This window comes from Rhea americana, unplaced genomic scaffold (genome assembly GCF_003343005.1).
Source record: "Rhea americana isolate MKP2758 unplaced genomic scaffold, rheAme1 scaffold_358, whole genome shotgun sequence".
Classification (NCBI taxonomy): domain Eukaryota; kingdom Metazoa; phylum Chordata; class Aves; order Rheiformes; family Rheidae; genus Rhea; species Rhea americana.
Window position 1 is genome coordinate 427,022 of NW_028186488.1, and position 12,648 is coordinate 439,669.

The 12,648-nt window shown below is 45.8% G+C and overlaps 1 protein-coding gene across 2 annotated transcripts in view; it reads right to left on the minus strand.

The window, feature by feature from the left end:
- Positions 1–7,297: 7,297 nt before the first annotated feature.
- The window catches only part of RGS8 (regulator of G protein signaling 8), a 36,264-nt gene continuing 30,913 nt past the window's right edge, over positions 7,298–12,648 (minus strand). For both annotated transcript variants that reach the window (XM_085312125.1, XM_085312126.1), the window contains exons 5-6: positions 10,373–10,539; positions 7,298–8,641 (exon numbers count right to left, since the gene is read on the minus strand). In XM_085312125.1, the coding sequence (XP_085168251.1) occupies positions 8,459–8,641; positions 10,373–10,539 (350 nt within the window). In that variant the 3' untranslated portion in view covers positions 7,298–8,458. The remainder of the gene's footprint in view (positions 8,642–10,372; positions 10,540–12,648) is intronic.

The window sequence follows — 12,648 nt, forward strand, 5'->3', positions numbered from 1 at the left end:
AATGGCTAAATATATCCTATCTAAGAGGGGAGACAGAGCAGYGCTGGTGCTAATGGCACATTCTTCCCTCAGATGCATACAAATCACTTTGGCTCAGAGTCAGGCTTAGGGGGAAGAAACAGCAAATGAAAAGGAAAACCGATAAAAGCAGGGAAAGGAATTAGGGCAAAAAATGAGAGCAAGAGAGGGAAAGGCGGGGCTCCAAAATTCCTTTGCAGTGATTCCAGAAGAAAAACTAGATTTATTTAATTGCTCTGTTAAAGGAAGAGGCAGCCCAGCACAGGCCTAGCGAAGCACGCTCACCTTTGGGCCGCAGCAGTGTGCCGCACAGATTTCCTTCGGTGCGACCGCACCCCGGTCGCTGCTTTTTCCGGAGCAGGTCCAGGCTCCCCCAGCTCCAYGGTTACTCCCTAGACCGGCCCCAGTGGCTCTCTGAAGTGCTGTGTCCTGTTCTCCAGCTCTGCTTCACACCTGCCACAGCCCCCAAAGCATTTTTGTTGCCCATCAGGCTGACCRTCGCCTTTCCCACTTGCAACCTGTTCGCCTCTGTGTCGGCTGCCAGCTCTCAGCCCGAGCCTTGCTGGCGACRCTGCCTTGCCAGCCCGTTCCCGCTGGTCTCTCCCAGCCCTGTGTATCCTCCAGGACTCATCAAGCTGAGACCTTGACAAAAATTGCCTGCTTATGACTACTTGGACTGTGAGGTTGCTCTTTGAGGACTGAAAACACTTAGTTGCTCATCGTGGCCAGGTCATATTGGTCCATCTCACGCTGTTCTTCTCTCCTTGGTGCTTGCTTGTGCATCACCTACCTGCTAGATTTGGTAAAGGATCAGGCCTTTTCCAGTGTGCTGGGCTGATAAAGGAGCACTTGCTCCTCAAGCGCTCACTGTACCTCCTTCTCTCTGCTGACAGCAGGCTCACAYGGAGGCAGTGGCAAGTGTCCCCCAGCCATGCTCCTGGCAGGGGGAAGTGTTTGGTTTTCTTTTTTCCTTTTTAACATGGGCAAAAAACAGCTACCTGGATGCTGTGGCCCTCGCTGCCAAGTTGCACRTCGATACTTGGAGAAGGTCCTGCACATTTCTGGGCAACGTCAGCAAGGTAACCGGTTCAGGGAAATGAGTCTGATTAGGAGCACTGGAACCATGCCAGCAGGCTTCCCCAGGGGAAACAGCTCCTGCTTCACCAGGAACGAGTTCAGCAGACCGGRGCAACAGGGCCCATCTCTGGCTGCTTCCTCCCAGTAGTGGAAAACCCTTCAGATTTGCCTTCCCTRTAGTCCCCCAGATCCTACTGATAGTATTTTTGACTCATCTCTCCCTACCTAAATATTTTGCCTCCAGGAGGACTGCATCCAAATTGCTGTAACAAAGGAGACTGAACATGGCTGCATCCCCTGGGCTCCTGGCCCACAATTCCCACTTTCCTCTCCGTAAAGGAAAATTTGAGCGATTCWCATCTTTTCCAGACACTCAGGCACAAAGCAAGGAGTTCTCAGGCTGTTTATTATGTCCTCATGGTCTCTATACAGTAACGGTAAATAACACTTCACAACGCAGTGACACAACTCAGTGGGGATATCATCGCTGGTCAGACATCTGATATGGCAGAGGAGCATCTCCAGCCTCCTTAGATGAAGGTAACTCGAGCAAAAGAGCAGCTAATGCAGAAGGATCATCAAACTGAACCCGAGTCCATGCTTTCACCTGAATGAGAAGGAATCAGACTGAACAGCCTGTGTGTCCTGTCCAAACTGCTCCTGCTGTTGAGCCAACAAAATCAGTAGCACCTGGACACTGCAGACACTTACAACAYGAGGACCTAATTAAAACAGAAACATGGCTTGGGGAAGGTCTTAAAAGAGTTGGTCTTTCTCTCCAGATACCTGGTGGTTCAGTTTTGAATTAGCTCCACATGCTAATGCCCTCCTAAATCCCTTCTGAACTACCAGAACTTGTGTCCCAAGGAACGAAGACATCTTAAACCATACCTTATGCAGGACTGGTGCTTGGCTATTGATTCAGGTCCTCAAAGCCTCCTCCTCCCAGTGGGATACCTTCATCCCACAGAGGACGGAGGTGCCAGACACCTTAAAGAATATTTTGAAATCCATGTGCCTGATTAGTTTTGCTTGTAGAGGAAGGRGAGGAGAGGTTATAGGAGGATGAGATACTTCAATTATAGTTTTTAAGGAAGGGGGATCCACTCCCCTAGGGAGTACTAATCACCTGCTGCTGTTTTCATTATCAGTAATCTCACAGAGGCCAATTCTCTTGCAGAAACAAACACAACATGAAACCCATCCTTCCTCCACCCCTTTTCAGCTGGTGTTTGCRTGCACTGACAGAGCAACATAAAGACATCCCCCTTAGGTAACTCTGCTAGCTCTGCTCTGCACCACAAATGCAAAGCTAAGCAGCTCCTGACCTGTCCCGTTTCAGATGCTGCRTGGGGGATGCAGCATGTGAGAGGCRGTGGTGKATCTGCAGACATAAGAGCTGCTCCTCCAGTCTGAGGGTGATTCCCTCATGTCAGCTCAGCATAACAAGTATATCCCAGGAGCAGCAGGGAGGTACTGGTGTCCAGTGCCAACCTGACTATACACTGGCTAGATAGAGCTGTGCACTGCGAGGTATGGGGCCATCAGATAAGTGATTCTCACCATAGCTGAGCCATCCCACCCAGACAACCCTGCTACGTTGGTCCCTCCAGCAGCACGCTCTGCCATTTTTTTTTTTTTTTTTTGCAAAGAAGGTGCTGGTGTTTTTGCTAACTAAACACATCTCCTTTTCCCACCTCCCTCTTATGCACACACTGTCCAGAGACCCAGCTGAGTTTACTGCAGTCTCAAGTTAGAGGCCCTCCAGTAAAAACAAGAGGTGGCACAGAGCAAAATGACTTACTTTACCAAGCAAATACAACACACACACACACACCTTTATTTACAGTCTTATTTTTTTAATCAGAATGCTAAAAGGAAGCACAGCTGTGACCCTGTCAAAGCAGCTACTGACTCCGCACCTAAGAATAGAACCCGTGAAACGGAGCACAGCTCCTATCTCGCTCAGCCAGACCCTGCCAGCAAGCAAAGCACAGGGAGCACCAGCAAGGGGGAAGAGAGACACARTGCTGGGGACAAGCAGGCCTCTGCAAAGCTCCTGCGCAGCAGGAGAAAAGCATTCTGGCCTAGCAGCAAAATATACTTTAACTCCAGTTCTAGGATATAATGTTTCAATGCCAGAGAGAAAACAGGGTACCTAGAAACAAAATAACTGCAGCAGCCCCAGGAATGAAAGATAATGCAGAAATTAAGTGAAGCATTTCCTTCTTATATAACAGGCAAGGGATAGCTACTAAGAGCTTTATGGCAACAGTAGAAGGTACGTAGGAGAGCGACGGAAAGCCCAGAGACGAGTGTCTGGGGAGATAAAAAGACAGGAAGGGAGCAGGGATACATGAGCACAGCGGGTGTGCAGACGAGGAGGCATGGGAGGTCGTGATAAGAAGCCAGGGCTGATACACAGGGACAAGCAGTGCTGGCAGAGAGGAAGGTTTGGCATGGGCAGGAGCGCTTCAAGGAGGTGAGGATACGGARGAGGAGTGGAGTGCACCGGGACAGGACCGACAACAAGAGAGGGGTTTAGAGGGAGAGGGAGACACCAAAGGGAGGGGAGAGTTTGCACTGACAAGGGAGAGGCACTCCAGGACTGGCATGAGGTACGCTTTCCTATTGCTCTGAATGCTGTAAACATTTTGGGTTTGTGTCTATCAGCGAACATTCGGTTCAGTTTGATACATGTGCTCTTATGGGTAATTGGAAGCCTAGCAGAGTTTTACATCTCTTATTACTAGTCAAACTTACACACAACGCAAAGAGAATACTAATATCTCATTTTATGCCATTTACGCATAATTCTCCTAGTCTAACATGCATATCTATATCCCAGATAAGCTTCTGTAATGGGAGACACTAAATAACACATACACGAACTCATATTCTCTCTCTCTCTCTCTCTCTCACACACACACACCTATTTTCCTGCCCTTCACACTTTCTCAGCATGGAGAGCAGGGACCCATCAGTACATTATCAACTACAATGAAAGTGATGAGAATGATCCCAAATGTGGCTCAAAAGGTAAAGCAGGAGTAAGAAATTCAAAGCAGTTTCAGGTTCTGCATCTGCTTCTGGACTTCACAAGTTCTGAAGTTCATAGAATAGGAAAATGCAACTGTACACTCTTCTTCCCTTTTGCTGTCAAGGGACTTTAGAGCCGAGTGGGTACATGTCACTTGATGCACACAGAAYAGAGTGAAGTGAAATGATTTTTCTCTCTTATGACAAGACTCTCTGACATTACTTGAARCAGGAGCAAATTTTTGGAGGTATGCACTTGTGAAAGGAGGAAATGGGGTTTGCAAGTTATGAATATCCCTTTCACATCAGTAAGAAATGAATCAAAGATAGGATATTTGTCCTCTATGAGGATTAGTCATCACACAGTGCTTTCCCAAGTTTGACTCAGTCATTRTTTCCTTAATCAACCCCTGGTTTAAGGGGAAGAGACAGAAGTTGCCCTTTTTAATACCTTTCAGACTGACATTTGGCATAAAAGAAGCAGTTGGTGCCTATTTCTTGTTTTAAAATAAAATACTTCAAATAACTAGGCTACTTTCCTGCYAGAAAGACAAAATTTAAGGGCAGTAGAAAAAATAACTGCTAGACTCACATTCCTCGGATAGTAAGTTTCACTCCACTATATGTTCTAGGATGTTTCTTGTGGARAATGTTATCTGGCATCAACACAAGAGGCAAAACACTTATCCTTTATCAGCCTGCATGAGTACAGCTCCTGTTGCAGGAATATTGTTTCTGAATGCACCTGCTCAAGGCAGTACCCTAGATCAACGTAGGAAAGAAGGAATTTGTTTTTTACAGGTTATTAGCTACTTTGAAGTTTTTTGATGAGTTCTGGCCAGAACTGAAAGGACAWGCCAGCACTGCCTCTGCAGATGTTTGCCGAGACACATTATCTACTGGGCTTTCCGGAGTCACACTTTGAACAGGATCAACCTTTGTAGCCATCAGGGAAAGCTGTGAATTCTCCTCACTTCTGAATTTCTTGCCCTTGTTCCTACAAAATCCCCATCTTTTTCTGTTGTTTCTTCACTGCCTGGTTGTCTCCATATCCCTCATAGCAATGCCATCCAACGCTGACTGTAGCGTACTCTGCTGAAAAGCCTCACCTGAGATGTGTCACTTGGCACTTAGGCATCATCCAAACTAATTCAAATGTTTTTTTGGTGGGTTGAAGAGAAATACAAGGTAATACACCAGACAGTTAACAGGACCCTCTTCCTACTCTTTAAAAAGCAATGACAGCAGAAGCCTCCTGGTGCCTTCTCTCACATCCACAGCAGTACTGGAGGATATTTTTGGCATGTGCAGTCCAGAGGAGCCCAAGGTGGCCTCACTTCATCCCTTGCAGCACAGCCCATTTCACACCACAGCACTAGGAAGCAGAGCTGCCACGCTGCGATCGCAGCTGGATCACTGGATGCAGTGCCGTTTTGCAGTCGCAGCAGTATTACACAGAAGTCTGACACCACAGGCCATTTCAAGGGAAACTATTTCAGCCCAAGCAACCTGTACCCCTCCGAGTCTCCTTTTCCTCTCCAAGTCTGGCCTGCCTCATGCAGGTCTAGTGGATGCAGTGTTTCCTGGAAAGGGGAACTCTTCTAGTCCCTCCTCACAGTCAGTGGCTTTGCATCTTCCCTTACAGGGCAAGTAAGGAGAGGATTTCACTGCAATGGGGGGGTGGTTTGCCCTCCTCCTTCCCTTTCACCTATAACAGAAAGGGGGTCTACATGTGATGTGACTCTCTTCCACGTGGTGTAGCACAGGCGCCACCAGGAACAGTCGCCAGATGCATGATTTTGTCATTTTCTGTGGCCTTTGACTCTTTCCTGGGCATTGCACAAGTTTTCCCAGACAACTGCCCCCCCCCCCAGACCTTGTTTGTCAGGTGTCCTGTTTGCCGTAAAACTATGGGCCCATGAACAACTAACCTCATGGTCAGTTGAGCCATTCAGTGCGTGGATGATGCAGTCTCTTTGGATGGATCACAGCAAAATCTCTGGCACTTTCAAGTGACCATCTTCCACTGTAAACCTTGCTCGTTCCTCCACTACCAAATGGGCAGCAAAGAAGTTTGCAAGCAGCTGCCCCAGTGAAGTGTGCACAGTGAAGTTCAGGCCTTGAGYTTTGCCTCTCTGAACACATCCTTATGTCTGTGTAGACTCCATGTACCTCAGCAGCCTGAGAAGTCAGAGGGCCTGCACCACTGAGCCCAAGCATGGCTGCAGTATAGCACCTCTCTTGCTACCCTGTGCTCTGGCCCTTGTTTCTCAGATTACCTTTCAGGGATAGAAGACATTCAGGAATGCTGGCTCACAGACCACAGCTCTTTCTGACCACTCATCAGTGAAAGTTAACTTGAGATGATGATGTCTACAAAATAACTGGAGAATTCTAGAGCTGACCAGCCAGGTATTAAAAAACAGGTTTCCCTTCTGAACATGAATTTTGCTTCCACACCACATTCAGGCTTTAGTGTCTTAAGAGACCACAGGAACACATTTCCAGAGTAAAACAAACATGCTCACCATCTTACCATGATCCTAAGCAAATATATGCTATTTTCCTGCACAGCATCCTTACAACAGGCCTCAAAACCTTTTTCTACCTCACGCATGGACAATAGTTGTTAATATCCAAGCAGCCTGTTTGTGTTTTGTCATTATGTTTAGTTTTAGAATTCAGTCTACCCAGTTTACACCACATTACATTGGAACTTTATCACCAGCTTTCTGGTGCACCAAACCCACTACAGCAGTGGTTTACAGCCTGTGAGCCACAGACGAAAGGAGGAAAAAATCCATGGGATCATTTCCCTGGCCTTCATAAAACTAAGAAAATAGACCACTGGTCTGTAGGCTTAAATTCATGCATAGGCTATTTGTTTCTCCTCTAGAAAATACGGCAAGAATTTGGCAGCTGATAAGCTGGAAAAACAATGCCACAGAAATTGGACCTTCTAATAGCAAGTATTACTGCACAGCACAAAGGTGCTGTTACACAACTGAAATCTGCACACAGTCTTCTCCTGCAGCCAAGTTACCCAGGCTATGGGAAAAGGGCCAACACATGCTTTGCATAGCACTTCACTCCTTGACTCCAATCCTGCCCGCTGCATGCTTCCCTGTGTTCTGTTTTCAAGAAAGCACCATGCAGCAGGGTCTTTGTTTTTAGTACTTCTTTACATGGCATTGAATACACAGTGGGCAATCAGTAGGTAACAACAACAATCAGTAATCAATAAATAACAAAAATATAATTGCAATTTTCATGTTACCTCTCCCTGCCACGTGCTGGTCAGGTACTATATGAAAAATGGTATCTGACATAGCAGACAGATCTTGTGCTCTTCTTACATCTCAGCATAGGACAGACAGAACATTCCTTCTCTTGACTCTTTCCTGATAGCCGGCAGTTTCTTCCCAAGAAGCCACTGAGCCTGGTAATGTCTTTGGTGGCAAGGAGCCTCTTTGTCTTAGGTTTTGGTACAGTGCCTAGCACAATGAAGCTTGAACCTACGTGGCTGAAGGTAGGCTGAAGCTGAACTACAGCACAAATAAATAGTGTTAATGAAAAACAATCATTTGTACTAGAAGACTTGCCTGACTAGGTCTAGCAAGAGCCTTTGGAATTACCTTCTCAAGAGAAAAAATCAGCTCCTTGACAGTCAAACAAAAGTAACGTTTAGTCTCCATCCCCAGAAGGTAAGTGTGTCAGAGGTGTGGAGGAGCTGTGAGAGTGTAGCAGCTGGTGTCATAAGGCGTGCAACCAAAATGGAAAGATGAGTTCACAGATGGTCTTCACCCTAGGAAGCAGCACGAAATTTCTGCCTTTGCTTTCTCTCTGCCTCCCTTCTCATCCTCCTCACAGTCCAGGATCCAGACCCCAGCAGCCACAGTGAGTGATGGTGCTACCTGGCTACACAAGTTTCAGAACAGCACTTAAGGTCCCTCCAAACATAGGGGATAAGTGAGAGCCAGTGAGATGTCTGGAAGGATGTAGGGGTAGAGTAGCATTATTTTCACATAAACCAATGCAGTAATTTTTATGGAAACTTGCCTTCCTGAAAGATGACCCAGTGACTACAAAGGATATGCTTTTGGGCCAGAGAGAGGCAACAACTGCAAGGTGCTACCGCTAACCAAAAAAAGCACAGAAGTTCAGAGTCCTAATACTGCACTTGGATCACACGCTGGGAACCCACTTCTCCATTCCTCCCTCTCCTCTTATTCCCACTGCTTCTAACACCAATGAAGTTTCACATTTAGACATGGGCTTTTGCTATTGTGGGAAGCACATGGTTTCTGAGGGCTGCATCACTGCTCTAACTGAGCCTCCTCTGGGTTTGAGATAGCAGGTCTGTGTAAATTTTGGATCTCAGGAACCTGGGGTAAGAGTCTTTCTCCATCAGGCTGTGCACCTTCCCCTGGGCTTGGTCAAAGCAAGAGAGAGAGGGCTCCTGCATGTTTCTTCTTGTCAACTCCCGTGTCTGGAAGTCTATGTTCACCTGGGGAAAGTAGYAGAAGAGTGTGGTACTGAGTGATTGGCTTGTCTGCTTAAAACAGCATGTTTCAGCTATGGCTGTAAAAGCAAAAAAATAACAAAGCACCTATCCTCATCCATGTATAAAACAGTGTCCCAAACTCTGTGGGTCTTAGTGACCCAGAATTATAAATCCTGGCCCAAATTTGCAAAAGTTGAACTAGATTTATATTGGTCTGAGCACTCCTGAAATGAAGTTACTTTATTTCAGGCTCTTAGCATGGATTTACATAGCATATGTTCTTAAAAAGCTAACCCTGTCATAACATACCTCTTCCCCGTTGAGCAAGATCTCTCTATTTCTTTTTTTCTTCAATACATGCCAATTTAAGGGTGAATGAACTTTTATCTGTGTTTAAACTGTAAGTAAATTCTTACTAAATGCTTTTAAACTATGTTGGTATAAAATAAATTGTTTGATTTTTCCCATAACAGCTTCATGTTACAATAACTTATGCAGGGACATTAAAAAAATAAACAACCCTCATGTTATGACTGCAGTTTGTTTGCAAAGACAACACCATGAATTTTCCTGTTTTCTTTCCCCAGCAAACAGCCAGCGTTTGTTAGGGCTATTGTTTAAAATCTGGCTGAAAAGATGTTATTTGTCATTACTACCCCAGCGTCCACAATTAAAGCAGTCTAGAAAGTAAAACTGTTTGCCTTAACTCAGACGATGGCAATATAGATTAGCTTTCTGTATCGCTTTCAGGTCATTTAATATTCTAGTATGCAAAAATTATGACAATAGGACCCAATTTTGGGAAAGACCCCATCCAACCTACRCTCACATTTCTAATCCAGGCCAGATTCTGTTCTGCAATTCTGAAAATCTCATCTGGCATTCACAAATAACAACAGGAAGGTGGTCACTAAGGGCTCTGGAGATCAAGCTATGACCTGAGATGCCTACAACATTGAGTGTAAATCTGGGTTCTGACCAGTTCAATCAGACAGTAAAGATGGTCCTCTTACAGGGATGCCCTTACAGGCACCTGCAGTGTGACAAGGACCTGTGCTAGCTAACTGGACAATCACCATGGGAGAGCAGGTGTGCTGAGGAGAGCCACCAAGTGCTCTCCTGGTTGCATTATTAATGCGGTAACACAACTCAACATCACGACGCAGGATGGCATCAGCCTGTCAGTACTTTAAAGAGGACTTAACAATTCCAGGCTTCAAGTTGTGACTGCACTTTTTGTTCAGCTCTGAATTATCGCTTGCATCTTTTAGGAGGTCTGATTGAGTTAAGTATTAGTCAGCAGATAAACACTCTTCCCTAGAGAGTCAACAAGTTAGTCATTTGTGGGATGTTCTTATACAAAATGTCCTGTGAGAAATAAGCCTAGTAGCCTGCTTGGGGATTGATAGTACATGAGAGGATCAAGGTGAAATACTACTATGAAGCTGATGGAGGTTAGGAGATGTGGGCTGCAGTCACCAGTGAACTCACTGGATGTGACTAACTATCCTCAAAGTAGTTGCTCTAACTAGGGGATGAGTCACTGCAAGCAGAGACAGCTGCAGCAGACAGGACCAGCATTCCTGTAACAGGAAAAACTCTCCTCCTTAGCAGTTTCTCATCATCACCTCTAGGAGGGAAGGGACAGTTGCAACTCCCCCCCACAACGACCCAACTAGCCTGTTCCCCGCACCAGCAGGATGCTCTGCTTCCCTGGGGTGTTTGCCTACCAACCTCTCGAGGAGCCTGCACATCAATGAACTCCTCAAAGATTCGCTGGGCCTTGGATGCCAGTTTGGCCGCTGACCGGGTTTTCTTGAAGTCCTCACAGGCAAGCCAGAACTCCAAGTTCTCCTCGCTGAACTCTGTTTTCAGGAAAGCACGGAAAGCAGCCAGCCCATCTGCAAGGAAGACACTGGGAGTTACAGGGGAGGACAGAGAGGGCAGGAAGCATTCTGTTTAATACATATCCTCCATCCAGCTCTTCCTACCAAAGGCCATTTGAGTCTTCTCACAAGCTCTGCAGTAGACATCGCACAGTCCACAATCCCAGGACTTATCCTTAACTTTCACAGTTACGTCAGCTGGAGTCTTGTGAGCTGCCATGAAGCAGCAGAGAGACATCATTGCTGTTGTTTTTAAAAACAGTCTTTGGCAGCTAACATAGGAAAAAGGCTTCTTTAGGATTAGGTTATCTAACCTTTGAAAAGTTCCTCTTGAAAATGCCAAGCTTCAATAATACGTTCTCTTTGCCACATCATCTCGTGCTTGTTAATACCCCACTTCGTAATGCCCCATTTGTCATTAAGAGAAAACTTTAATAAAACACAGCATCTGTAGACTTGTCTCTTAAGCTTTCTGTCACTTTGCTTTATTGCCTTGTGACGTAATTTTTGTTCTTATTTATGCACAGGAAGGATCTTAGTCTAACCGTTACAGCTACAATAAAGGGGAGAGGGAAAGGACACAGCATAATTACTACTTGTCTAGTTAGTGGTAAAAGTCTTATCACTTGTTAATGCTTAGAAATTGTGACATTTCAGTAACGTAATCTGAGTCAGCCAGGGCAGATTAGAAATATGGAAACAACTGCTAGGAAATCTATGTCTTCCTAAATCTCTGCCTAGGCGTATTTATGGATGCAGCTATTGTTTTTTTCTTTCCTTTCCCTGAATGGCACAAGCAGAGTTAATACAGCAGAAGGTTTTACACTTGCCCTTTCTCCCTCCCTTACCACAGGAATGAATTTAGCTCTTAATTTATTTCCAGTAACATGTTTCTAACTTTTCCTAGCTTTTCTTCTATAGAATCTGAGTTTTTATAGTTCTCAACATGGAAACCTCCTGAGTCAGCGTTAGCTATTTCCAAGTCTCTAAAAATACTTATGGAATTGGGAATGCACTCAGCAAGGTCACTCACGCTGAAAAGATTAGAGGAGCAAGTGTGTGCACGCCTGTGTGTGTGCACAYGTGCGTGGCAGAGATGGGTAGAGGCTGAGGAGGGTTGGTCAGAGTTAAATTCTGCTTGCAGCRCTGCAAGGGACTGGGGACTACACCACATTCATAGAGGACAGGTCTGCACTCAGCCTTTGAACATGGTGGGCTGGATGCAACACCTGGCTTTGGAAATCCCTGCACTGTGCTTTGGATGCCAGGAGAATATACAGAGAAAAGCTTGCTCTAGTCTGCCTGGTATCTCTTCCTCCTCCCCACGCCTCTGTTACTGCCACCRTCAGATGGGAGAGCAAACTGGGGGACTCTTTGCTCTGCCCTTGTGCAGCCAACACAAAGTTCAGCGGCTGATATAGCTGCTCAGACTCCAGCAGTCCTTGAAAGGAAGAAACACTAACTATCCCACTGAAAAACACAGGGGTTACCACGGAKGACTGCGCCTGCCAGCAGTGCGTGGATGTATAGCCACTCACATACGTATAAGGTTTCTCTTTGATTCTGTTGATATTTTAGGACCTGGGGATATTTTTCCAGGTCTCGAGCCTCAGGCCAGAGAAATTACCCCATGTACAGAAACAGCAACTGACAATCCTGTTTCTGGGCATAAGCAAGTGGAGACATCCAGCAGCCCAAATGTTCAAAGGGARAAGCAGGAAAGGCCGGACAGGACCAACTGATGGGCTAAAACACTCCCATTTCGGTTTCTCAATGTTCCTTCACAGATTCAGTTCACTGATGGGCTCTGCAATGCTAACTGCTCATCAACACACTGCATTGCAAAGAGCTGATGTGGTACAGCAGCCAGTAACTAAAATGGGCATGCCTCTGTCTCAGCTACACTTGCTTCCTCCTGCCAGWCCCAGGAGGACAAAGAAGAGCTGTATCAAACCATTCATCCTAACACTTCTTAATTAATGCACCCCTTAATTAACGTACCTGTAGAAGGGATGATCAGGGTTTCTGAGTGCTACTGTGGGCAGAACAAAGCCAAGGCTCTTGTCCATGAGCACTGTGGAGCAGTTAACAATGCAAATTGTACATTCAAGACTGGGGCTAAAA